Here is a 27912-nt window from a genome sequence, read left to right as displayed (position 1 = left end):
TTCATCAGTCAATGGATATTTGGGCTCTTTCCATAAGTTAGCTATTGTTAATAATGTTGCTATAAACACTGGGTGCGATATGCCCCTTCGAATAAGTATTTTTGTATCATTTGGGTAAATACCTAGTAGTGCAAATGCTGAGTCGTAGGGTAGGTCGATTTTTAACTTTTTGAGGAATCTCCATACTGTTTTCCAGAGTGGTTGCCCCAGTTTGCATTCCCACCAGCAGTGTAAGAGGTTCCCCTTTCTCTGCATCCTCATCAACATCTGTTGTTTCCTGTCTTGTCAATTTTAGCCGTTCTGACTGATGTGAGGTAGTATCTCATCGTGGTTTTGATTTGTATTTCCCTGATGAGGAGTGATGTTGAGCATATTTTTATGTGTCTGTTGGCCATCTCTATGTCTTCTATGGGATAGTGTCTATTCATGTCTTCTGCCTATTGCTTAATTGGATTATTTGTTTTTTGGGTGTTGAGTTTGGTAAGTTCTTTATAGATTTTGGATTCTATCCCTTTATCAGATATTTCATTTGCAAATATCATCTCCCATTCCATAAGCTGTCTTTTACTTTTGTTGATTGTTTCCTTCACTGTGGAGAAGCTTTTTATCTGGAGTCCCAATAGTTTGTTTTGCTTTTGTTTCCCTTGATAGAGCTTTATATCATGTCTTGATTTGTATGTAGGCAATCTCCATCCCTTTAACACAAAATTGTTTTCTTAGGTCTTCTTAGTATTTTACTTTCTAAACAAGGTGTATAAACAAACTATCAAATTCAAGAAAATTCCCTGTTTTTTCTTTGTTATTCCATTGGGTTTATAGATTAATTTGGGTAGGAAATTGAAACCTTTACATTTGTCTTCTAATCATTGATGGTGATTTCCCTCAAAGCAGTTAAAACTTTTTTTCTTGTCACTCAGTGATTTTTTAAAAATATTTTTCCACACATACATTGCAAGTATTTATTTACAATTACCTTCAAATATCTTATGATGTTCATTGCTATTGCAAGAAGAAGCTTTAAAAAGCAAACACTTCCTATCATCTTTTAAATACAAGAATGATGTTAAATTTTGTATATTGATCTGAATTCTTGCAAATCCAGGGAATATATTATTAATTTGAAGAGATTTTTTTAGTGAATAAAATCATATTTTTCAAGAACAATAATGATTTTATTTCTTGTGTTCCAAACTTTTTATTTTTGGCTTTACTGGCTTGGAACTCTAGTGCAAAACTGAATAGAAATGTTTTTTATTTGTATGTTATTTAAAGGTGATACTCAAATATTTCTGCATAAGAAGGCTATAGATTTTCAAACATTATGTGTTTTTCCTCTATTTCTATTTTGTTGGTAGGCTTCTTATTAAATATATGCATTAGATTAAGGAATTGCTTTTCTTTCTGTTTTTCTAAGTTTTAATTATTTTTTTATCATAAATGAATTCTCAGTCATATTGAATGCCTTTATAAACTTCTTAAAATTATTGCATCTACTTTTTAATCTGTTATTTTGAGGAAAGCTATCCCAAATATGTCTGTTACTAAACTGTAACCCCTTCTTAGAGTAAATAGTATCATTAAATACTAACTAATAAATATTAATATTATTTCACACATGGCTAGATTTGCTTTGCTAACATGTTTTTTTAGAATCTTTACATGAGCATTTGTGAGAAATCACCCAGTATTCTAACTTTTCCTCTTCCCTAATTTTGTTTCAGTTTTATATAAGCCCTGTAAAAGAATTTAAGAAGTGTACTTCTCTTTTTTATTTGGAAGTGTTTATTGAAAGTAGAGCTTATCAGTTTCTTAGAAGTTTTGTAAGATGGGTCTTTGCAACCATTTGGGTCTACTAACCTTTTTTGCAAACAGACAAAGAAAAATTAATTTGTTTAATGTTTATGGATCCATTCAGCTTTTTATCTTATCATGTATTAAGTTAATTAATTTACCTTTTCTAGCAAATTTTCCATATATTTCCTGTGTTATGTATGATAGTCTCTATTTTTTTTTCTGTATTTATGTTTATCTGTATTCATCATACCTTTTTATCTTGAGTATTTGTGCTAATTCTGTTTTTTCACATTCAGTCTTGGCTGAATGTCTGTGATTTCATTAATTTTTTTAAAGGGCCAGCGTTTGCTTCAGTGACCCGCTCAGTCCTTTGTTTCATTATGATTTCATTCACGTGTTCTTTTTAATCTGTTTTATTTTCTTACTTCTATTTATGTATTGGATTAGTATTTTTCTGACTTCTTAAGTTGAATGCTTAGTGCATATTTTTTCCTCCTGGTTTTTGTATGTGTGTATGTGTACACATAGTTCTATGTTTGGAGTGTGTGTGTATGTGTGTGTGTTTCAATTTTGCGCTATATGCAGATGTGAGACAGTCTTTTTGTTATTGGGTTTCTGATAATACCACTCAGTAGTCAAAGAATGAGGCATCTGTGATGTGAATTTTTGTATCTTTGTGATGTGACTTATGTGTCTACATGGGCAGACCAAGTCCAGAAATAAATCCATCATGAATCTTTGTCATATTAACCCTTGAAATTCAACATTCAGTTAACCCCTACAATTCGGAATCCCTACAATTTTAGTCTCTTTGCTTTGTAGAAGCAACACAGCACAATGGTTAACAACTCAGATTCCAGAGGAAGTTCAGGGCGTTCACCTGCTAACTGTGACTTTGCACAGCTTATTTATGCTCCATAATATCTGTAAAACAGGGATGCTGGTCCTAATTACAGGGCTGTCGTGAGGCTTTAATTAGTTACTTATACACAAAAATCCATTTCATTGATCAAAAGCTTTACAGTAATCCTGACGTACAATCAATCCTTATAAATTTTAACTATTATGTTTATATTTGACATCTAGAGCACCCTTCTGTTTTTTTAAAATTTAGTTCATCTATGTACTAAAATGTCCATCCAGCATTCTCTGTGGACAGAGAAGAAGTGATACATCTCCTTACATGGTAGTTCCAAATGCCCATGTAGCCAAAGTTCCTCTACCAACATTCATCCTTCTAGAAGAGTAGACATTACCCCTTCCACTGCTGACACTCCCTGGCACTTTGCTGTGATTTATCTAATTACATTTGCGTGTCTGTACAAATATATTGAGTTTACACCATCTTGGACCAAAGCCCAACTTATTTTAGACAACAGCCAAGGTCTGGCTAAAGGATAAAATTTCCCTGAAATGTGGAAAGTGCAGACGTCTGGGGAAGAAGTAGTTAACAAGAAAAATGTATAGCAGGAAGAAAGACACGTGGGATTAATTTGCTGAATTCATAGTTTACTGAAGGGGAAAAAAATGAGCTCAACTTATAATGTTGGTTAAGTAATAAATTAGAAAACTTCTTCTAGATCATTCTATAGATCCAGGGTTTGATAAGTATATGGATGAGGAGCTGACCAATTTACAGTTCTTGTCTCCAGATAGGTACCGCCTCCCATCACCCCACTGCTGTGTGCAAGTCATGGCCAGTTATGTTCCCCCCATGAAGTGCACACACTCTGTGAGTCACAAAGTTGGAAAATCCAGCTCGCGTCTTCCACTTCATTTCCATTCAGGCACCATTTTAACTGAAATCCTATTCCTCATTAGAGGAAACAAAAGACACAGTTCATTTGTTTTCATTTTTATTGAGATACAAAAGTTCACATGAGTATGCTGTGCTAGCAAAGTGCTTTTCGAAGTCGGTCAAGAAGGACTGGACTGCCTGCGATGCCCTGAAGGAGAGAAAAAGAGCAGAATGTCAACATAGCCATCCCGGAAGGCCTCAGTCCGTCCCTTCTCATGGTTCCGTTTCCGTCCTCTTCCAGGTGCCTTCTGCCACTTCCTTTGGCTTATATTTGTGACCCTTGTAGTCTTCTTGCCCAAAAGTATTCCAGGTGATCTTTGCAAAATCTCAGTTACTCGATTATGTCATTTCTCTGTGCAAAAGCACTTGAAAGGTTCTCTCTGTCTCACTCGGGATAAAACATTTAAAACCTTTACCATGTGACCACCAAGGTCCACGTGACCAGGCTTCTCACCACTTTTCCGAATTTGTCTCTACCATTTTCCCCAATCTCATTCTCCTCCGGGCTCCCGCCTCTTTGCATTTCTGTAGACCCGTGAAGCCCATTTCTGCCTCAGGGTGTTTGTACATGCTCTTCCCTGAGCTGCAACACTTTTCCGCCACAGGAACCACAAGGTTCACCACCACCCCCCAGTCTGTCCATTCCTTGTTCTTACTTTACCATTTTATCACTTGAAGGAAACTCTGCCTGAATAATCTGTCTAGCTCGACAGCATCCACCCTTTCTGTCTCTTTAGCCTCCTTTATTTCTCTTAGCTCTTCTCCCTCTCTGACACCGGATCTAGTTCCTTGTGTAGTTAGAGTCTGTCTCCCCTCGCTTGCGCATGGGCTTTATCAGAGCAAGGACTCCACTTATTTTGTTGCCTGGTATATTACAAGCATCTGGATCAGAACCTGGAACATAGCAGGTGCTTGATAAATACTAGTCCCATAAATAATTCAATCCCCAAATGTGGTTCTGTTGGACTAATCAGGCCTTAAAAGCTGTTATACTGAACTGGGCAAGTGTGCAGTGACTGTGTCAGAAACCAGGGGTAGGAGATGTCATGGGCACATATTGAAACTTCTGAGACAAACCTCACAGTAAAATAGAATTTAAATGATGTTTCCAAGAGGGAGACTCACAATTGCTTATCATGAAGAGTGTTGTAAAGCTACTGTGAGTAAAATAATTTTGGGTCTAACCTTGATGTACCCAATCTAAAATATTTTGACTAAAAATAATAATAATGATATTACTACTACATGTGAAGGTGGGTGCTCGAAGGGGTTTGTGAGCAGCGTGTGCAGGTGTGAGAGCACACTCGGAGTGTGAGGTCCACTCTGGGAGAGCGGTGTAGACCCAGAGTCTGCCTCTACACAGGGCAGCCTTCATCCTGTCTGGCGACGGTAGCTCAGAGTGGCGATGTGACGCATATGCACTCATAGGACCAAAGTCCGCTCTCTCCCTGCTCCTCTGTTTCCTCTGTTCTCGGGACCTGAGGCAGTGTGCGGGGACTCGGCATGTGGGAGAGGTGGGCAAGAGAGGGAATGAGAGAGATGAATATAAGTCATCATGGAAACATGAGGACATTGCTATTTTAATAATTGCTCCCCTGTGTCCTGCATAATTCATTACTTCCTGACCTGGTTGGGCTCAACTCACCGATGGATCGAGTGTGGAGGAGGAGGCAGGATCCGGATGCAGAGGAGTAGAGTCAAAATCAGCGACTAACCGCCAAACCACATCAACAGGGAGCATGGATGTGACCACCCAAGCGGTCAGCTGCCGTTTGGTCATTGGACCTCACCACCGAGATTACTCTCCCGTTTACTTCACCTGCCAGCAACTCTTGACACTTACTATTTTCAGTTGCCAGGGAAGAGATAGAAAGGTTTTGTCATGGACATTCGTTCAATGGTGGGCATCTGGGCTTTGACATTTGGTTTTTCAAAAGCTTGTTGTACCTGAAAACAAAAACAGGGGCTGGATGAGACATGCCTCTTATGAATTCTCAGAAGAGATTTTCCACCATGAGCCAGGAAATTCTGGGAATTCAGGGTGCTCCTAGAGTTGATGGGCCAGCCCCATGGACACTCAGACTCTTTGCCACTGCTGCCCTACTTCTTAAAAGTGACACCCCATGTCAGAAGATGCTCTTTATCTCAAATATTTTATGCCTAATCCAAGCCCTTTCAAACTCCATTTCCTGTTTTCTATTTCTGATCTGATAATCAATTTTCCCCTGGAATGTGTTCATGAGAACTGGATCTTGAGAATTCTCTACTTTCTACATCCACGAGGGCTAACTCCTCAATTCAATGAGACTCAAATCCCAGGATTTTGTTCTTAAGTCCAGAACACTGGCCAACTTTCACATCTCCGCCACCAAGCTGACCTGAAGTCTTTTGCCACAGGCTGATCAATGAGATCCTACTTAACCTGGATCGATTATTTCTAGTCTTTTCCTGGAAATGACCTTCTAAGTGCAATGTCTAAATCCTACTCATCCAAGGACTTAACTTGTTAAGTTCCTATTCAGAGACCCCCAACTCATGTCATGCTGCTGTCTTCTCCAATTTACTAGTGGTATAGCCTTCTTCTTCCAGAAGAGTACAGCTGTTCTCTGTGTTTTTGAATGAAAACACAACCACACTTTTCCATGTCCTTAATACCAATCCCTTGCTCCCTAAAAGGTGGGGGGACAACTATTGATTTTTTCATGCATTTATTCATTCAATGAATATTAATTCCTGTGTGCCTGAATGTTGAGGAATTTAGCAAATGCCTGCCTCCTCACATGTGAGTGAGTAAATCCAGGTAAAAAACGAACCTATAAATACATACACTGAGTACATGGAGGGGAGAGCCACAGAGGAAAGTAAACAGGGAAAGAGGGGTGACTAAGGAGTATTCAGAGCTGGGGAAGCAGCATCAGGTCTCCCTTTCTGGACCACTCCATTCACAGACCATCGTCTCCTATCTTATCGTTCACATGTCCTTGGTCTTTTCCTTTACAGATCCCATCACAACCTGTAACTACACATTAGTTTGTTGGCCTGCTTGTTCAGTGACCGTGTGTCTCACAAGCATGTACCTGCTACAGAACCTTAGGTCACACGTGTCTCATTCACCCCTTTGTCACCAGGATAGAGCCCACAAGTACGCCACCCAGTCCATGTTTATTTAATAAAGTAAACAATGAAAATTAATGCAAATATCTCCCATTCTTTGAAATTTAAGAACTTACACTCCATGACACAGTAGCTTATATTTTATATTATTTTTTTATATTTTGATCTTCTGCTACAGTACATTGACTTTTTTTTTTTTTCCTAAATCAGGTTTTAACACCTAGATGACAGGAATCAGGTCGCATTCCACTTGTGTTTGCCTGACCAGTTCTGCCATTGTCATCTGGCAAAGCCTTCCTGAACAAACAAATGACTAGAAGAGGAAACACAAGCTTACCTTCTGAAATACTTCTACTAGGTGACAGCACCAAGAATATTTTTGGAAGCATGCGATGAGTTGTGCAATGAAGAGAGACCCCTTTGTGACGTGTCTCCAGGATACGTTATCTATGAAGACAGGAAGTGGTGAGTCTTGGGCTGTGGCCTTCACTCTTACTTTGTTTACAGTTTTTTCTAAAGCACAGCTTGGTAGTTATCTCGAGGTGTGTAGGAGAAGCAGCTAGAATCCTACATTAACTCATTTTCCACCGACAGGAAGCAAACAAACAAACAAACATAAAACTAGCAGAGGCTGAACTAACAGGGCAGCTCACCAGAACTGCGGCACAGCGGTTACGTCATATTCTTAGGACTGACTTTTAACTATGTGCCCTATGTTCATGCACTCGGCTTTCAAAAGAGGCTTGAGAGATAACTGGAATTATCCCATTTTACAGAAGAAAGAATAGAAGCTCAGAAGGATTCAAGAATGTCACCACATTTACACAGGTGGCCATTTACAGATTACATACCATGCTCTCCTTCGCAATATAATAAACAAAATAGATAAACAGATGCAAAGGAAACTTCGGAGGGGATGGTTATGTTTATGGCATGGATTGTGGTTTTAGTTTCACATATATATACTTATCTCCAAACTCATTAAGTCCTATAAAGTAAATATGATTGGCATATGTCAATCATATTTCAAAAAGTGGTTTTAAAAAGACCAAAAATAAAAATTTGCAAATTAGGAACACCCAAATGTAAGTCTTCTTCAGATGTTAAGTAGAGGTCAAGAACTAAACACCGCCCTACTGTTAGTAGGCCAAATAAGCCCCAAGGTATCATATTCTACTTCTTTTAAAGGGGCATCCAAGTGGTGCTGGGGCGTGTGGTGGCACCATCCAGACAGCATCGGATGGGGAGTCTGGAGCAAAAGGCTTGTACTTGGTCATCTGAGAAAGGGTGGCCAGTCCCAGGATCCATAAAAACTCTTCTCAAAATGTTGAATGGATTTAGTAGAAAAATGAATCAATCATTTATTTTAAAATGGTATATGGTAAAAGGAGTTCCTTGCATTAGGTGGTTTTAATGTTTGGTGCACCTTTGACTGTAAAGCGCAATGCTTATAATAAAAGCACAATCTTAGAAGGTAAGGGGAAAACAGAATCTTCGTCTCCATAGAACAGATGAGACAAGATTTAAAATATATCGACAACACTTAAAACTTGCTTCCGTTCATTGCTGCACAGAGACTATGTTGATTTTCTAGAATCATTCAGAGGTGGCCTCAGGCCCACAAATCCCTGTGTGCACTGGAAAGACACATACGTGGAGTCGAGGAGCAGAAAGCAACGAAGTCCTTCTCCACGTGGACCTTGTAGACGACGTCACTCTCCAGGAGCAGAGGTTGATGTGAAAAGCTGTCAGTCGAAGCTGCTGGAGAGTCACTGACCCACAGTTCCCCAAGATTTTCTGTGGAGACATCAACTTTCTACACACTGCGTGCCTCTCAGGATGCCTAGAGCAATTGCCCACCTCTTTGTTTTTAAGTAGTTATTCCAACCAGTTAGCACGCACACACACACACACACACACACACACAGCGCTCTGCCTTCCTCTGGGGTCCTTCAGCAATGTGCCAAGTAATGCTGACAGCATCACAGAACTAGAAGAACCCATTTGCTAAGAAGAGATTAGAGGTTAAAGCCTTATTTGCATAATTTCAGAGAGCGTAGTAACATTTTTTAGCTAAATTATGTTTATTTCCTTTTTCCCCCAAACATTGCTCCACAAAGCTAAAGGACAATTGGAAGTCAGAAAAAAAGAAGTTTCTTTTGACTGCTGTCCCAAGTTCCCTCACCTTCCTACTCCTTTCCCTTTCAGTATGCCTGAGGAAGAAAGGGTGCTGCTATTGCATCATATGCTCACGTTCAAAGGAAATTGTTCTCAAGCCAGAGATTGTCAAAATGGTTGTAAAATGTTGAGGAAAGCCCTCATTAAAATTATTTTGTTCCAGGATTCGAATATTTGTGTTTAACTGTGATTTAGGAATTCTGGTGGTCTTCTTCACCACGTCCCCTGGATTAAGTTGAACAGAAATTTGATGGCTGATGGGACAAATGCTCATGATACTAGCCCCCTGGGGGGGAGTTTCCTGCTAGTTCAGTCTAGTTTGTTTGCACCCAATGGGGTCTAAGTTCGTCTCCTCTAGAAACAAAGCACACATCACAGTTCTCTGCAGACACCTTCATGACCGTTGGGGTTTCCATCTCAGAACTCACCACCTCTGCAGGCCTGGATGATGATGACCTTGGGTTTGTCCCTGAGTTTGAAGCAGTTGCGGTTGTTGAAGATCTGGAAGACGGTGTCATAAGGTAGCACATCTGGATTTTCCGGGCTGAACGTAGTCCCACAGATTCCACTCAAGATGCCGTGAGACATGAGCACCAGGAACGTGCTGTCTGAGGACTCGTGCTCTGGGCGGGCGGCGAATGCCCGCAGCGCTGACTCCATGTCCTGAAAAAAACCACCAGATCTTACTTTGATAGGAGAAACATTTCAGTTGGTCTTACCTCTTGCTTATCAGGAGCAGCGGTGTAAGAAATGTCCAGAATGCTCCACTCGCTATCCCTTCATGCACTGCTTGCTTGAGGATGGCTGTCTGATGTTTCTCTCTATAATGGAGCAGTGGGTAGAACTTTCCACTCCTGATGACAATATATAAACTGTCCTCTTGCTACATTTTACAGTCACTTTTTGTCACTTACATACTTTTTCCTTTCCATCTCTGTCTTTCCTCTCATTACTTGATAAGAGCCTTGTGTCATAAATGCATCCTTCCAGCTCCCTTGTCAAACCCTTCCCACTGTGCTTAGAATAAAATCAAACTTCTGGTGTACAGTTACTCCTCTCCCACCCTGCCTCATGTTCCCCGGGCTCTGGCCACCTGGTCTTTCTGTGTGGCTCCTGTGTGGCTTCCATTCTGACTCGGAATGCAGTTCATCCACAGCTGTCCAGAGCTGTGTGGTTCCCCGTACTCATGTGTCCGCTCCTGGATTCACTCCCCAAAGATCCCATCTAACATCATGTGCTGGGATCCCCACTCACCAGTGTGCTCTCATGTTTCCTTTTTCTTTTTTCTTTTCACTTACTTTTAACTTTCTTTTCACTTTACAGAGACACACCAAATCTGTGAAATTTTCTGTTTTGCTTACAGTACGATTATCTCACACCAAGCGAGCCTAGAGCACTGCAGCTGGGAGCTCCTGTCTCATTTACAGACCTGTGCCCAGTGCCAGGAAGAGCCCCTGGAACACAGCTGGAACTTGGTGCTTATATGGTGAGTACTGTCCTATGAAGTATACATCACTCTAGGATTCTCTGGGCTATTGGGGCTGAGTCCTAATCATCCTACTTTGGAACTAAGGATTGTCTGGATACACTTGCCAATCACTCTGTCCAGTTATGGAACTGAGGATACTTAGAGCTCAAAAAAGACAGATTTTCCGTTTCCTACTTTTATGTTTTAAACACACACACACACACACACACACACAAATTCGGCCTAAGGATGTCAAAGTATTTGCCTAATATGCTAAAGCTAACATGTTCATAGTAGGATGCGTGTTGAATATATACATGTTTGGGGCAGGTGCGGAACCCCTACCTTAGCAGTGAGTTTCTGTTTCACATCCACACTGTAGCCAAGGCCCTCCAGCAGATTCTTCATCCCTGTAATGTCAAGTTCAGCCCCATTCCTGGGAGGAAGATGATCAAAGTCTATATTGCATATGATGAGAGCGAGACGAGTACGATCCTGTCTCTCCTTTATTGGGTAGATCTGCAGGAAATGGATATACAGTGAGTTTGATTTGCCTAAATCTCCTTTGAAACCCTCATCCACCGATCACTGTTACAGCTAAGGGCTCTGTTAGCTGCCCTTCCCCCGTCCGAAGACACTGCCCTCCTATCTCTTTGTAATGGATTGAGTTAGTAGTAGCAAGAGGTGCAAATTGGAAGTAAGTTATCTTTTAAGAGCCCGGAACAGGACCAAGGATATAGCTGAGATGGTTACTCAAGAATCTTCAGGAGACTAGAATACTTCCTGCCCTCTCCTCTTCTCTCTTCTCTACCTAGTCAAGTCTTTCTTAGCATTCAAGATTTAGATCCAATTTTGTGGAAGCCAGGAGACACTTGCCACTGGCTCCAGCTAAAAATGAATACACCAATGGTCCTTTTCCTTTGGTGACATTATTATTTTGGTAGTTTTTCTTGAAAACACGTCAACATGCAACGCTATACAGACTTTAATTATATTTTAAGAAATGCTTTATGTCTAGGCTTTTCAACTAGAATGCAAACAACTATTACTCAGCCATATTCTTTTATAAATATTTCACTTCTGTAACTACAGCTAAAATTGTCATGAATCACAAATGGATTCAAGAACAAATAAATGAACAAGATGAGAGATCTGTATTCTATCATGGGATTGAAAGAGAATTGGAGTCTATGTGAGGCCCACATGATTTCCTCCTTGCTCAGAGCATGTGTGGATAAGATTACCACTGTCCCCACTCCCCAACTCTGCAATCAGTGTTTTAGGAAATCATGTCGTTAGTGAAAACAGTTGTTTCTCTTTTATTCTCAATGTCATGGACTGAGCACAGCACCTCTCCAGCCTTCTCTGTATACAGTTTCACGAATTCTTCATGAGGACAAAGCTTGAGAGTATCTGTAGATTCTTCTGGCTCAGGTGGCCCAGGCACGATGTCCTCGAAAGCTGCAGGACACATCACGGATCATAAATTAGGATATCTGCCTTTGTGACCCAATTTTCACCTAAGAATGCTGACAGAGAAGGGAAATCATGGGAAGAAGATCTTTCAACATGTAGGGCTTATGATTGTGTCTAACCTCTCCTGTGAGGAAATGTATTTTGAGTAGGAAAGAACAGGAAGATTGTTAGTAGAGGAAGCAGATCCACCTGAAAATTCAAGTGTAGGTTTCTGATAATTCTGAAGAAAACACCTTCATGATTTGGGGTCATGTTAAGCCTTTCCATATTCAGCAAAAACCGTTTTACTCTCGAGTCCTCCCTCATCCATCCTTCTATTGTCTCTGAGCAAGAACATCCTGGCTAACATTTATTGGAGTGTTGTCCCTTAGAAATGAAATTGAGCCACATGTGCTATTCAAAATTTTGTAATGTCCATGGTAAGAAACAGATGAAATTAATTAATATGGGTAATATATTTTAACATGATATATGCAAAATCGCATCCTGTCAACATGTGCTACTGGCCACTACTCCAGCCCTGAGTAGCCAAGTGTGGCTGGTAGCTCTCCTGTCGGACGGTGTACCATCCTGAGTCCACTCCCACCTCAGGCGGCGCATACAGACACCCACGCACACACGCAACAGAATCTCCAACGTGCACACTCTGGACCTTCACAGAGGAGACGGGCTGTGGTGTCTCCTCACCGAGCTGTGAAGTCAGCGACTTAAAGGAGAAACGCTATCTAGTAACCAGCCCTGCCTCCAGGGTCGACCAGATGGTTGTCTGTCAGGGATCCTAACATGCTCTGGGTGTCCTTGTCCCCAACGTGTGAACCAGCTAGCATGCAGTTTTCAACCTGTGTTTTCCAGTGTGAGAACAATACCTCTTCCCACGTAGAGAAGTTTCTCTCTGACTCATCCTGACCTAATCCCTAGAGAAATGTAGGACTATCCGACCCTGCTTGGCCTCACTTAACTGAGATTGTGTAAGAAGCTTGGAAAGTCCTGAGCCCGCCCTTGGAGAAATGAGGAAGAGGAATTCATCAACAGAATTTAGCAGTTTGCCAAGAGCTAATGTAACAAGGATTTTGTCCATGAAAGGAATAAACCCTTGTGTTCAGTGAGGCGAGCCAACCAAGAACTCCTCTGATTTTCTTTTATTTAAATGACAAAAGCAACATTATCCTATATAAAATTTTCAGTTTTTATATTTTATACTTTTTTTTCCTATTTCACTCATTTTTTTCCATTAGTTTTTAAATAACATTTTTGTGATAAATGTCTTTCTAAACCGAATGCTAAAAACCTGACTCTGGAGATGCACCAGATTGTAAATCTTTAAGGAAACCAGGCTTCCTGAACATTTCTTAAACAGAGACACTTGCTCTCCCTTTGTATTCCAGAAGATTCCACCCCTGTGTGGATGTCCAGGGTCCTGGGCTAGTCTCTGGTCAGAGGGTATGTTTTCCCAGCAAAAGCTTCCTCTGTTTCCAGGCTGTGTCCAGGTTTGGTGACTATCCTAATTACCGAGCATCAACTCCTAATGACCATCTTGTATCTGTGTACAGATACCGTGTTCGCAGATAAAATTGGGAATGAGATAGGGTTTCTACCTCACATTTAACAGTAAAGTTAGCATGAAAATGAATCCTTTTGTTACAACATAATAAATATTGTAGTGCAGCCTGCTGCCCAAAAGGGGTTCCGCTCACCTGGCAGCACACAGAAAGAAACGAGCGAAGGCGGAGTTTAGATAAAAATTTTAACGTCGGTCTTATCTGTTACTTAATGACATGCTCAAGAAACCCCTTAAACTGATACAAAAAGGAAGAGACCGGTCCAAGGTAAGACAAAGCCACCTACCTGCCAAGGGAGATGTAGTTATCCTCAGTAGTTATTCCTCAGACTAACAGTGCTCGTTGCAGGGTATGTGCATATATGAGTTTGTTAAATGAAATAAATCAGAATGATATCCGTGTCCAGAGGCCTGGCCAAGGTCCCTCTGTACACCAGTAGCCCAGCTCACCCAACTTCCTGGCCTGTGGGTGCCCTGGGATTCCTCCAGAGGCCCCGGGTGCAGAGAGCGCCCAGGGAGCCACTGGGCACGTGGTGAGCGGACCCCAACCTGACTCCTGCCTGCCCCACACTCTGCCCGTGGCCTGACGTTGTCTCTGCTTGATGCTCATCGTGACTCCTGGGGGCTTCACATTATTCTGAGGCTCCCATGACTTCAGTTTCGATTCTCATTTGCTGAATGATCTTTGCTTTTTTTTTTATCCAAATTGTTTCCGTTCCATCTCAGATTTCAGAGAAAGTAATAAACCTGCATAAGGACCAACTCACATATTAATAAGAACACAGCTGAGGCTACCATACTGGAGATCTGTCAGACTAGCACGTGTCTCCTGCTGGACAGAACATCCCTCCTCCGTGAGGGACTTGCTGAAAAAGCATATTTGCTGTAGTGAGATCTCTATAGTTTCTATTGCCTTTTGTTTATTATTGCTTATTATTATTGTTATTATTGATCAACGCTGATATTTCAGGTCTGGGATTTGAGCTTCAGCTCTGTATGAATCAAGTCTGTCACTGGTGAACTTGGGCAAGAGGCTATTTAGGCTCTAGTAATATTTATAATTCAATCTAGGTCAGAAGTCTTAACGTGTTTTAATAGATTGGACACTTTACAGGAGTTCTCCTGATCATATTTTGTAACGTACAGAAATGATGAAGCACTAGAAGGGTCTAAATATCAGAAGCGAAGTAATACTTATGAGAACTGGTATTTCCTGCCAGCCCGTTGTTCGTCTGTCGTATTCATCCTATGTTTCTGACGTGCCCGCCCTTGGTCCGCGCTTGCTGAGAGCTACTATTCCCTCGTGAAAAAACACTTGTACTCTGGGTGAAGAAACTTGATGGACTATCATCCCGTTTAATGAGATAGAAAGGGATTAGAAGCAGAGCAGCTCCGATGGGGGGAATCACGTGTTTAACACTATAGATGTTAGTTTTGTGAAGTCAGTGGAGTCTTGGGGCAGAAATGTTGAATGTGCAGCTAGAGCTAAGTGTGTCTGGAGCTCAGAGAAGAATTCTGGGTAAGAGCTACTGTCTTTGGAGTTGTCAGCCTGTGCCTGCCACGATGTCCCTAGCCTGTGAAGAAGTTACCAAAATTGTCACCATTTCACAGATGCTGAGACATCAGCCCAGGGAGGTTAAGGAGCGGGAATGAAATCACGGAGTGTCTACAGTGACAGAACCTGGGCTCACATGCAGGTATCCTTTACTACACAGCGTCCACAGTCAGCTCTTTCTATGAGCCAAGGACTTGGCTTCATAGCTAATTGGAAAGTGAATCCCTCCCACAAAAGGCAAGGTGGCCTCTCAGAGGATGATGACCGGTTTAGTAAAAACTATGCGTTAGTAATGGAAGGATGGTGGGATCATGGAGGATCCCGGAGGGGCCTTGGAGTTAAGTAGATTCTGGAAAATTTCAGACACCCATTGTTAAGTTTACCTTTTACACTTGTGGAATATTTGTCCGTATTAATGAAAGTTTGGACAAGGGCTTGACCTGCCTCCCGCCGTTTCTGCCGCACAGAGTTCAGAAAGACCCGGGGCTTGTCTTCAGGTTTCGCATCGTAAAACTTTTTCTTTTCTCCTTCCTCCAGTTTCAGAACATCTTTTTCCAACAAGCCATGCAAAACACCAGTAATGAGTTCTTTTCCCACAGTTTCCAAAATCTTAAATGGGTTTTTGTCATGTTTGTCTTCTGTCAGAAATACAAACACTCCTTCAACTACAGGCACAACTTAAAGAGTTTTGCCCTGTCTCTAGAAAGTTCCCCATTATGGGACATACCTCTGAAACTGCCTTCCCACTATTTCGCCATCTGCCCCATAAAGTACGTCCTCTTTCGTCATATCCATAGAGTTCTCTGGGCCCGTCAAATTCACACTGGGCTGTGTTTAATGATGTGTCCCCAGTGAAGATTTTTGGGCCGAGCTTCTCATCTTTCTTCTGTGACACTGGGCCTGATGCTAACTTCCTGGCCATCTACTGCTTTCACATCTTTCTTTCTCACGGTGCTGACGACCCATTTGTAGTACATGCTCCAGGGAGAGGCCAGGCTATGCCTAGAACTGTAAATTTTTCCCACTAGACTGTAGGATCTTTTCCTTCTGTATTGAATTTCCTTGGTAAAAACATGATGTCTTTGAATCCGTATCTCTGTTCCCACTTCTCATTCCCACATCTTTGTGCTTAAAATACTTACAAACACTTACTTACATGTTTGCTGAATGCATAAATTAATGAATAAATGAATGAATGCACCCAGAGCCCTGATATTTTAAGATCTTATATCAATAAGAATTCTTAACTGAAAATCATCTAATGACTAATCTTTCTGTATTGTAGATTAACCTGACACCAGGTTAATTTACTACTATCTGGGACCACCTTAGCTGATACAATTGTGTGTACTGTCATTTCCATCTCAAAATTCTTGGCTAGCTTTAATTTGATGGTGGAAATTCTTAAATACCTATTATTTCATATTTTGTGTATCTTTATAAGATCATAAGAGCAGGAACCTTGTTTGTCCTGTTCATTCCTCTCTAAACAGTCCATAGAGCAAGAGCTATAACACAGTTGGCATGTGTCAAATATTTTTCTCATGGCCTAGCATACTAGCAATTTTGATGAAATTATTCAGTGAAATAGTATTTTAACAAACATTTATTGCATGCACACTGAGTCAACTACTGTGATGGGATCTTACCCACAAATAAGTCAGATGTGTCTAATTTCCTCATAAAGTTTAAAGTCTAATAGGGGAAAGGGATAGATTTATTTCTTTAATGATAAGAAAAAAATAGTAAGAGCTATGGCTGAAGAACCATAGGCCACTATAAGAATTAGGATTCTGAAATATAGTAGTGGAAACAGAAGTGGAGAGCAGGAGCTGGATTTGAGAGAGGAATCAATAACCTTGGCCACTGCTTGAATGTTGGAAGTGAGGAAAAGGAAAATCCAAGATAATTCAGGTTTCTGGTTGGAATAACTGGGTGATAGTGGTGCCCTTAACCAGGACAGGGGAAACTGGAAGAGAAGCAAGGTAGGGGAAGGGTGGCGGGCTCAGCTCCCTGAGGGAGACGTGAGTGCCTATGTTCAGTCGGCACTAGCATAGTCGAGTGGGTCGTCAGGTGTGGGACACAGATTTAGATTTGTGAGTATGAACATGATGGTAGAGCTGCAGGGCTGGCTCTGCTCAAGCACAGAGACTAAGAAGAGAGAAAGGCATAGGCTCAGTCCATGAGAGTATCCCATCACCCTCTCACCCTGGGGTCATCCCGTGGACCTTGAGTTAATGTCAAGAGAGATGAGGTTCAAAAATGCTCTTGCTTGGAAAATACCATTACCTGGTGAAGGAAGAGTTGCTGCTGGAGAGTCTGAGTTAAGCTGACTTCTAAATGGTGTACCTGAGGAAAGATTCAGGACATTAACATAGTCACTGACCATCTCCGAAGGATCTCGCCCAGCGTGTTGGACACTCCTTAGGGAACACACCTTCTGCAGGCCTGTTCAGAATGCAGCTAGATTAGAACCACACCCGGCACTAAGAAGCCAAGGCCGCTAGGCTGGCTGACTGAACGTGCCCCCTGGAGGCAGAACAAAGGAGTGTCTGGGAGGGACTCTCCATTTCTGCTCTCTAAGATGAGGGGGGATTGAGTGAGCATCAGCTGTAGAATCAAGAGGTCTCTTCATTCTCCTGTTTCAAGGTGGCTTCTGGGATGACTGCTGCCTGACAGGTGTATGCCATGTCGAGTGTCTAACTCAGAGCTGGCCTGGACTTCGGAGAAAACGAAAAAGAACAGGCATGTGCACGTGGACACTTAGCTTTGCTAAGATTTATCACAGCGGAAAATGAGGATGAGGTGACCCCCGGGCTGACCCGCAGTCAGTGTTAGGTCAGTTTCCCAAGTGTCAGCGAACAGGAGGTGGTCGAGCCAGCACACACCTGCAGACTGTCTTCATTAGCATCTGTGGGCTCCCCGTCAGTACGCCACCCCTTCGGCCCACAGAGGCCACCGTCTAAGGGCTCATGTGCCAGGATCCCTGACCATCACCTCTGTAATCTGCATCCATCCCACTAGGGGCAGAAGCTGTACTCAGGAGGAAAACAGTGGGAAGCTGCAGTTACAGTGTTTGGCTGCATAAAATCCCTCAAACCTATTAATAGATCCTCTTGGGTCACTTTTATGATTGTTGATTTTAAGGACACGAATTGAATTTAAACTTGTTTAAGGTTTTATGAGGATCTCGGTATGACAACACCCACCTGAGAAACTCATTTCGGAAACTTTCAGAATTGGCATAAGCTAACAAATGAGAAATACTCCCCAATCTTTATTTTATAGTACTGATTGAGGACAGAATTTCTGTAGACAAAATAAGGTCCATTTCCCTGCTCTGAATTCAGGAACGTTCTCTGGAAGAGGCCTTTTTATGGCAATAGGAAGTAGGTCTTCTTATGACCAAGAACCTTCTTTTAGAAAGATCTCTCCCATTAAAGTGCATCCAAATAGTATATCTCATTGTCATATTCTATGAACCTACAAAAATTGGCTGATGGATGAGGGAGAGACAAAGCCATGACGATCCTGACTGGGGAGGCATCATGTGACGACTGGAGAGGCCAACTCCAGGCGTAGAGTGTCCCTTGGGTTGGACAAGTGCCTCCAGGGCTGTGCAGGGAGAGGAACAGGGCCAGGATGAGCTCTCTGGCTATTGTAAAAGTATTCTAGACCCTTACCATTATTTATTGGTTATCTTTAATTTGGGGGAATCTATTAAATGAAAAAGTTACTGAAAGAAAAACGAGAAATTCATTATCCATCAGTGGATGCTTGCCATGTCACTTGGCACGCATAAGCTTTGACCAATTCCCAGGAAAAAAGGCTTCTCGTGTTCAAAGAACATCTTCTCTTTCTAAATGGCTTTGGCAAGTGCCAAAGAGACCAGGGCTGGACTCCACTGGACCTCCTGTCTTTGCTGTGTGGAGGGACTAAGTGACCACGGAAGGGGCCATTCAGATGTCTATGCATGGTCTTGGGCTCTCAGAAGGACCGGAGGTATAAGGGCTGGGCCTCAATAGAATGGTCCACAGCCCAGAACCACGCTGGGGGACAGTCTTACTCAAAAGAAAATGGGAGGGGGTAACTAGAAAGAAGAGTCCACTTAAAATCCTTACTTTTCTGTAAGCACTGAATTTATTCTGAGTGTTCCACCATCCCTGAATTATATTTTGTTCCTCCTGGAGAGCCAAATTTTGGAGACATGTTATAAAAAGTATCTGAATCTTTATATCAGATGACTACATAAGTTCCCAGGGAGCCCTGGGCTTTAATGAGAGAGAGTGAGAGAGAGAGAGATGGACAGTGAGAGAGAGAGACTGAGTCAGTGCTTTGCCAGGATGACTGGAGAATGTGGCATGAAGCTTTTCAGACTGTCCCCATGAATTTCTACAAAGGAGCTACTGCATACTCAGGTTGGGAAACGAGCTCCAATCAAAGGAAGGCTCCGGGGGTCAAAGGACCAAAAAGGAAGAAGCAGGAGGCTTGCGGTAGACCTACTGATGCAGAAATGGGGCCCTACAGCAAGGAACCGGGAAGTTGTCTGCAAACAGACCTGATCAAGGAAGAAATCAAACGTTGGCACAAGGACACGGGACCTCCGTGCACCTCAGTGTGAGGCATTGACCCTTACCTGAGGAGAGCCCCATCTTCTCTGCAAGGAAGGAGTCCTCATCACAAATATAACAAATAAAAATCTGGCATGCCTGGGACCCTTTCCGTAGGACAGAGTCGATCAGAGCCCGGGCTTTATCCATCACTGTAGCGTTTTCATATCGCACTTTCTCCATCTCCTCCTGGTTCAGCACCCTTTTCTCCAAGAGCTCATCCAGCAAGCCATTGAGGGTCCCCGTGTTCACCGAGCTGACAAACAGCTTCCGCTTGTCCCTCAGGGTCTGGTCTGCGTGAAGCACAAGGATTCCTCAACTCATGAAAACAGTCTCATTTCCTTTCAGGTCAGCACCAAGGAGTAGCCTGCTTTAGATCTGAGAGGAAAGACACCCCTCCCCATGCAGCGCAGGAGCCTGAAGACCCCCATGTCTCTCAGTGCGCCCTCAGCACTGACCCTGGGCGCTCACTGAGCAGCCTGAGGACCGAGGTGCTCTCCTGCCTTTTGCATCGGAAAACCCGGGCTCTTCCCCCCATGCCCCACATGTCCTCAACTCCGCATAAGAAAATAATGAACAGCGATGTCCCGTCTCCTTCCCTGGGACACTTCTGCACCCTCTGTCACACAGGGCCGGTAACATTCAGCTAGGACCGCAGAGCAGCCCCAGCATGCCAGCAAAGCCCCAGTTCCCTCCTGGCCTTGCCTTTCTTCAGGCTGCGGGGAGTCTCCCGGGCCCTCCTTTTGCCCTCCCGCCTGCTCCCCGGCGGCCCCCACGTTCCGTTGTGCCCACCTGGACAGTCACAGAACTAAAGACCAGCCAGGACTGTTTTCCCCCAGATAGGCCCTTAGTCGGAAACTCACCAGCCATGGCTTTTCTCTCTCAGCCTCGATGTACAGTCTGAAACTGAAAGCATAGCACCTTCCTTTTCAGCAGGGCGTGTAGCTTATTGAGAAATACCCAGTGCCCATGCACAGACATCCTGTTTTGCTCTCCGCACTCCCTGCCCGCCCCCACAAGAAGTAGTCAGTTCCCCGAAACCCAGCCTGCATCGAGGAGCCTATCTTTGGGGAATTTCTTTCACCGGCAGTTGGATGAGGTCAGGGAAGGAAGGGAGTGGTGCTTGTGCAAGTGCGCGCAGAGTTTGACTTGCACAATGCTGACTCTCCCATTCGTTAGGAAGTGTGATCTGGAAAAGTCACTCCTACTTTGGCATTTTAGCCCATCCAGGCTGTTAACACGAAATACCATAGCCAGATGCTTCTGAAGGAGGGGGGTTGATTTCTCAGGGCTCTGGAGGCTGGAAGTCCTCGATCAGGGGCCAGCAGAGCAGGGCTGTATGTGCACCACTCGGGGTCTGCTGACTGCTCACCCACCCTGTCCTGTCTGGAGCCTCTCTTATAAGGGCTCTGACTTCATGACCTCATCAGCTTCCAAAGACCTCCCCTCCTACTACCGTCACCCCAGGCATCAGGTTTTTGGCACACGGCTTTTGGGGGGGGACACAGACATTCAGTCTGAAGCATTTGGACAAGCTGAGCGCCTGCGTCCTGTGCCCCATCCCGCAGCTCTGGGCGGCGTTCCTGTGAAGCCGTGTTGCTTTTAGGAATGGAAACAGTTGGCACCGGGATCAAAGATTTCTTTCTATTTGCTCTCCTGTGGCAGATGGCTCTGTTTTTAGGGACACCATAGAGACTAACAGTCGGGCTCCGCACTGAGAATATCTGACCTACCAGTTTAACCATTCCTTCCTTATGTTGCTTTATTATCTTAAGAAAGTGAGGACCCAGAGTTATTAAAATATCCTCGGGGGGGGGGGGCTCCTGTGTGAGATAGGTGAATTACATCATCACAGCTGTAGTACCGTTGCTCTAAAACGCTATGGAATTAAAAACAAGCTTGCCTACTGACGTGTGAGTCGCTCGTTTGGCTTCCTGTATTCCAGGCTAAGTGTTCGATTTCTATTAATTAGAATAAAATTCACTGTGTAGATTCTAATCTGAGCTTTTGCTCTGCGTGCTTTGATTTTACTTTGCTTCTTATCCCATGCACTTTGGGCTCAATCTTGCACTCCTTGCTGCCTAGACGGACGTTGCAGGGAAGGAAGCAGGAATGGCAGAGTCCTTGCTTCCCTGCTACTTTTGTATTTATTTATTTTTGAAACGCCTTGAGGACTTCACATGAGGGTCTCTGCCGCAGCCAGTGCTGCACACGCGGAGTGGAAACCGCGGGGGTGGCCTCCGGGCCTGGGGTTGCAGAACTTCGAGCGAATTCCCACGCAGCTGCGCGGAGAGCCACTCCATAGCAAGGACTTCGCGGAATAGAACGAATACCTTACGATTCCAGAAATGTAAAGTTCTCCAGTAGGAAAACCTCATGTCCCGTGTTGGAACTGCCCGAGGAGGAAGCAAGGGAAACTGAGCGCCAGGGGCAGGAGGACAGCTTTGGCGGGGACGGAAGTGTTCTGTGCCCGGACTGGGATGGCATTATAGCAGAGCACCCATTCATCAATAATCACCTTACAACACTCAGAGGGATGGGGTCTGTTCTATGTAAATTTTGCCGTGATAGCACTGAATTTTAAACACTAAAATCAGGGGTTATAAGGATAGCCAGGATTGGAATGGATGTTCTTCTCTTTTTTTCTGGATGCACTCAAGCCGCCACAAGGTGGTCAAAAGTGGTAAGAGGAAGAGTTTCCATTAGTGACGGAAACAGAGTGGCCCGTAGCTGGGTGGAGGTTTGTAGAAAGAATGGAGATAATTTATAGAGATGATTAGTATATCAACTAAGACACACACCTAGCTAATAGTCTTACATGAAAACACTCATCTTAAAATAAATTAGTGCCGCAGTCTGATTGTCAGCGGTGTTTAAATGGAACGTACTGATTCAGCAATCCTCACGTCGCCGTGGCCTGGGGTAGCCCGTCTGTGCAACTCCGCCGTTTCCGACAGGAGCGCTTTGGGAAGCTCGCACACGCGGAGCAGAGGGTCCTTGTGCTTGTCTTCTGGCTCTGCCATTTTCGACACTTAGAAAGCCACTTCCCCTCTCAGTTTATCTGTCACATATTCTTCTTTTATTTTTAGAGCCGTTCCGACATGACAATTATTGCATCTTAGTGAGAGCACTCACCACATATAAGATCTTATTTTTTTTCTTCGTCTTAAACCTCCCCTTTTCCACGTCCTATCATCATAGACTTTGAGGCCCAACAGCCCTGGGATTAGCTTGCATTCCTTAGCTGTAGATCTTGGAAAGTGACTTACCATCTCTAAGCTTCTGTTTTCTTACCTGTAGGGGAGGGAGGGCTCACAATCTTTCTTCCTTTCCAGGATGGAACGGCATGAATAAAGATCAGGCCCCACTGGTTCCCATCCATCAGTAGCCGTGAGCTATATCCCAGAAGGTCACGTCAACATACATTTCTTTGTAAAATGCTTCCGATTTTTTCTTCTTTTTTTAATCTCATGGCCTCAGGAACTGTGTACAGTAGACAGGTTCCATGAGCATGGATTCCATTTTATGAATGAGAAGACCCAGGTAAGCAGTTGGATCGGGGACTCTGCAAGCACAGGCCACAGAGCTTGTGTGAGAAGACAGGTCCCCCCGCCCCCTTCAGTCCCTGCTCAGATGGCAGCGTGGGGCACCCAGTGTCCTGCTCTGGGCAATGGGAGGACCCATCTCTGTACTCGCTGATGGGAAATGGAAGATAATGTGAGGAGATGAAGCCTAAGCATTGAGAAGGACTAGAATGACAGTAAATGAGAGCGTAGATAACAGTGCTGTGAGCTGTCAGGAGAGCATCAATTATATCTGACCTGGAGCAATTAGGGACTCCTGCAGAGCCTGGCAGGACAAACCTGCAGCCACAGGGGGGAGAGCTTGAGGATTGGTAATGGAGGAGGGAGAAGAGGACTAATTTGAGACATTTCTGTGTTGTAGGTACTGAAATAGGTTCTTTCGCCCACTCAGAAATGCTGGAAAATTATTACTAGTAGCTCAATTTTGAGATCAAAATACTAAGGCCCAAAGTGGACAAGTCTGTTTCTCAATAACAGAGTGCACGAGTGCATGGTGTCATGGGATTGCTTTACTCTAAAGTCTCTTCTTTATCATTGATCTATCATCTATCTATCTATCTATCATCTATCATCTAAAAAAGTAGAAATGTGCAACCAGAACAACCCAGTGAGGAGAATAATATAAACAAAATGCTGAGGCCAGAATCATAGGAAGGAGGGAAAAACAAAATTGCTTGAATCAAAGAATGTTTGTTTGGGATCAGGGGGAAGTGTGTTTGATTGTGATGATTTATAAATAGGCAGCCTCGGTGAGAAATTTAAAATTGAAACAAATATGACAGGCAGTGGGGGCCAATGTGGATTCTTGAGTAGAAGAGTCATAAGGGGAGTAGCTATTTTGCATTGAGTGCTTAACAAAAACTAGGCCCCGGGATATGTACAGACATACCTTGTATGGTTGTACTTTGCAGATACTGTGGTTTTTTTTCAAACTGAGGGTGTGTGGCGACCCTGCATCAAGCAAATGTGTGGGCGCCATTTTCCCCACAGCATTTGCTCACTTTGTGTCTCTGTCACATTTTGGTAATTCTCACAGTATTTCAGACTTTTTCATTATTACTGTATTTGTCATGGTGATCTGTAGTGAGTGATTGTTGATATTGCTATTATAATTGTTTGGGGATGCCACAAAGTGTGCTCCTAGAAGACCACAACCTTAATCAGTAAATGCTGGGTGTGTTGTGACTGCTCCAACACCCAGCTCTCCCCCATCTCTCTCCCTCTCCCCAGCCTCCCTACTCTCTGAGACACAGCAGTATTGAAATCAGCCCAAAGCATAACCCTCAGTAACCTCTGACTGCTCAAATGACAGGAAGATTCACACTTCTCTCATTTTTCAACCAAAAGCTAGAGATGATTAAGCTCAGAGAGGAAGGTATGTCAAACGCCAACATAGGCTGACAGCTGGGCTTCTTGACCACACAGTTAGCCCAGTTGTGAACTGTTAAAAAGAAAAACACAGGCCCAACATGGTGTCATTTAAGACGAGTCACAACCTGGGGCTTCACCCCTAATCTAATTACGGCTTCAACCCTCCCCAGAAAAGTTGTCTTAACTGGTCAGCCAGGAATTTTCTGCTTCAGTGATGTGATCTGTCACATGAGCCCTCTTCATCCCCTCAAAGGAAGCTGAGGTCTCATCCATCTAATAAGACCCCCTGCCTTTCCCCCCAAGGGAAGGTGACCTTGCCTTGAGCAAGCCTTTCTTTGCTTTTGCTCATGACTTCCCTGCCCCACCCTCTTTCCTATAAAAACCTTCCATTTTGTACACCTCCTTGGAGTTCCCCTCCTCTTGCCAGATGGGATGCTCTCTGCCTCATAAATTGCTTAATAAAGGTAATTAAGCCTTCAGATCAACTCAGTTGAACTTTTGTTCTTTAACAGATTTGGTGGCAGTGTTGGGATCCGAAGCAAACCTCTGTCAGCATTTGGGGACAAAGAGAAACATAAACATGGCGCCCAGCAAACAGGTTTGAGTTTACAGTCTTTTTTGCCATTTCCGAGGCCCGTTGGTGAGCTCCTGTTGGTCTGAGCTCTGGTCTTTTTGTGTTCGAGCTCTAGATCGAATCAGCTCTGCAGCCCAGGGTTCCCAGAGCCCTCGAGAGTAACGTGAGGCTCTGGCAAGGTACCAGCCCTTAGCCCTTGGCTCAGTCCACAGCTCCATGTTGGAGCCCCTTCTGCAGTTGTATTCGTCAGTCTCCTTGAGCTGGGGTTTCCTGGCGTAGTCCTGTCCCTAGTCTGCAGTCCCCATTTCCTGAAGTCTGCTGATTTAGTCCACACTGAGAATTGCACATGGTCCCCAGAGGACTGGACTGGGTCAGAGGTAAGAACTCGCTCGGTTCCGGGACCAGACTGGGTTTGGTTTCAGCTGGACTGGGGCCAGTTCAAGGCCTCTGGGATTGTTTTAAATAAAGGCCATTTGCTGCTAAAGGAAATCTTGGAAGCCAGAAATGAAGCCACAAACACTGATGGGCACAGTGCAGCATTTAAAGGCTGTTAGAGCACTCACCATCTCAAGAACCCTATGATAGGGTAAGTCGGTCATGGGGTGGGTTAGGTTGGCACTAGACCACCTGCCGATCAAGAACATTTCCATGCAATGAGGTAGTCCCCAGCCCTGTGGCATGCCCCTTCTAGGTATTAGCTTGACTCTGAGGATCCCAATGGCCTAGCGAGAAGATACACAAAGTTTTATATTCCAGCACACCTGCTTGTTTTATGTGTAAGAACGATAGTCCCGAAAGTTGCCAATTTCTAGCAAGATGGAAATATTTTACCAAAGGTAACCTAGACTTACAATGGCCAATTGTGGGGAACATTCACATTAAGTAGGATCATTTAAGAAGTGCTGTTGAAAGCAAACAAACAGAATGGGATACTTATTTTAACTGGCATGGAGAAGGCTCCAAAAGGTTTCAAAATTCCAGAATAGTTTTGTTGAAAGGTTTATTGTGAAAGGCTAATGAAAAAGCAAAGGTACCTGAAACAAAAGAACTTAAGACAATTTTACAACTCCTGTCCTTGCAGGACCAGAGGGGTGGCTCCAGGAACAATTTAAAGCCATGTATATATATATATATATATTGTAAATTAATTGAAAAAAATAAATAAATAAAAAGGTTGCTGCAATCTGCCCTCCCAATAAGAAAGAAAGAAAGAAAGAAAGAAAGAAAGGAAAGAAAGAAATGTAAATGATCTATCTGGAGATAGAGACTCTTATCAAGGCCATCTCTTTAAAATGCAAATTTGAAGGCTGTAATTCTTATCAAGAAAAAACAAAAGGGGGCAAGGTCTTTTGGAACTGTATTGGTCAAGAACAAATGCAGATCTTGTGTCTTCTCCGTGAATACTAGTAGAAAAAGCTTTAACAGCCTAGGCAGGCAATGGGAACTTTTTCCATCCACTGGAAAAACAAATTTAGATCCCACTTTTGTAAGGAGTGAGTTTTGTTCATGGCAGTGATTTTAAAACAGAAGCTGTGAGGTCTCGGTTTTCATCTTCATGGCCATGTGTTCCTCTAAATAGGTGTTGCAGATGTGTGGTGTTTACGTCCAACACTTTGTAAACAGGTCTCTTTTTCACGGTGTTAAACAAGCAGGCACTTATATAAATTACTATTCATAAAAACCCTCAGAGATGCCACAGAAACTAACCCAAATGTTTTCCAAGTTCACATGTCCTGCGACAATCTTCAGTAAATTAAAGTTAGTTTCAGTTTGTTGGTTTAATTAATTTAGTCATGTCGTTAGAGTTATTGACTTTGAATACAATGCACTTAAACAAGTTAAATTATGTATTATAATTACCTGAATTTACTAGTGATATTCATGTTATCCCTTGTAATTTATCAGCAGAAACACTGAAGCAATGACTGATTTGGCTGATGTCTCATGAAGTTTTCATGGGTAATCCAAACATACTTCTGGGAACAAATGATTTACATGTAAGTGGAGTAAGAGTATACGTGTCAACTTTTCATCGACAATTACATTTTAGGATACGTGTACTTAAAAATGGCTTTCTAAAACTTTTGGTAACTTGAAACTTTAGAATCTTGCTAAGTAAAATCAGAGATGGAAATTTATTGAGTATTTCGATCATTTCCAAATAGGATAAAATAATGAAACAGTAGTTACCACACTAAAGAGGAAAAGCGTAGGACAAAATCTGATTGCAAAAGTGAAAAACCTGTAGACGGTTGGTGGGACAGGATTCTTTGAAAAGGAATTTTAATGTGTGGTCAGCAGTCTAAGATTAAAATGAATTTAAAAATGAGTAAGGTAGATTGGTGCAAAATTAGAACTTGGTTTCCTCTCTGAGTGATGGAGCAGAAGGCTGGCTGAAGGCAAAGCACAAGCTGACCCCTTGCAACCTCTCCCCACCCCCGGCTCCTGGTGGGATCTGTGTGACAGTCTTCCAGGAATCTCCCAACTATCTTGATGTTAATATCTTGCTAGAGGGGAAAACAACCTTAACTTGACAATGGCAAGGCCTCCTGTAGCTTATAGGTCCTCTTTAGCATAGGAAAGTTCCTTTTTCCTTACTTCCCTCAACTCCTGAGTATGTAATCCCCACTCCTCAGCCCCCCAGTGCAGCAGCTCTTTCTGCCCAGGGGTCCTGTCCCCATGCTTTAATAAACCCCATTTTACACCAAGGGCTTCTCAAGAATTCCTTCTTGGTCTTCGGCTCCAGACCTCACCCCGCTGAACCTCACCTATATTCCAAAACCACACCATACAAGGACAAAGTTTTCTTGGACTATTGGTCTGCTTTTGATA

At 43.1% G+C, this 27912-nt stretch overlaps 1 protein-coding gene and 1 long non-coding RNA gene across 4 annotated transcripts; one reads left to right on the top strand and one right to left on the bottom strand.

Moving 5' to 3' along the window:
- Positions 1–3637: 3637 nt before the first annotated feature.
- On the bottom strand, positions 3638–20565 carry LOC103662442 (caspase-1). Of its 3 annotated transcripts, none has more exons than XM_040631276.1 (11): positions 20415–20565; positions 19578–19844; positions 17231–17290; positions 15325–15579; positions 11704–11813; positions 10698–10871; positions 9313–9547; positions 8360–8503; positions 7044–7153; positions 5436–5539; positions 3638–3740 (listed from the first exon to the last, which is right to left on the bottom strand). In XM_040631276.1, the coding sequence occupies exons 1-10, from the start codon at positions 20419–20421 to the stop codon at positions 5441–5443; spliced, it is 1461 nt and encodes a 486-aa protein (XP_040487210.1). In that variant the 5' UTR covers positions 20422–20565; the 3' UTR covers positions 3638–3740; positions 5436–5440. The 3 variants fall into 3 exon arrangements, with proteins under 3 accessions (XP_040487210.1, XP_008688360.1, XP_008688361.1); XM_008690138.2 differs by having other exon boundaries at positions 15325–15489; XM_008690139.2 differs by lacking the exon at positions 15325–15579 and having other exon boundaries at positions 20415–20564.
- On the top strand, positions 9557–27492 carry LOC103662444. The gene is made up of 3 exons (XR_568453.2): positions 9557–10370; positions 25019–25104; positions 26986–27492. It is a non-coding gene; the product is annotated as an uncharacterized LOC103662444 (long non-coding RNA).
- Positions 27493–27912: the final 420 nt, after the last annotated feature.

This window comes from Ursus maritimus, unplaced genomic scaffold (genome assembly GCF_017311325.1).
Source record: "Ursus maritimus isolate PB19 unplaced genomic scaffold, ASM1731132v1 scaffold_16, whole genome shotgun sequence".
Lineage (NCBI taxonomy): Eukaryota > Metazoa > Chordata > Mammalia > Carnivora > Ursidae > Ursus > Ursus maritimus.
This window is presented reverse-complemented; position numbering and strand designations above follow the sequence as displayed.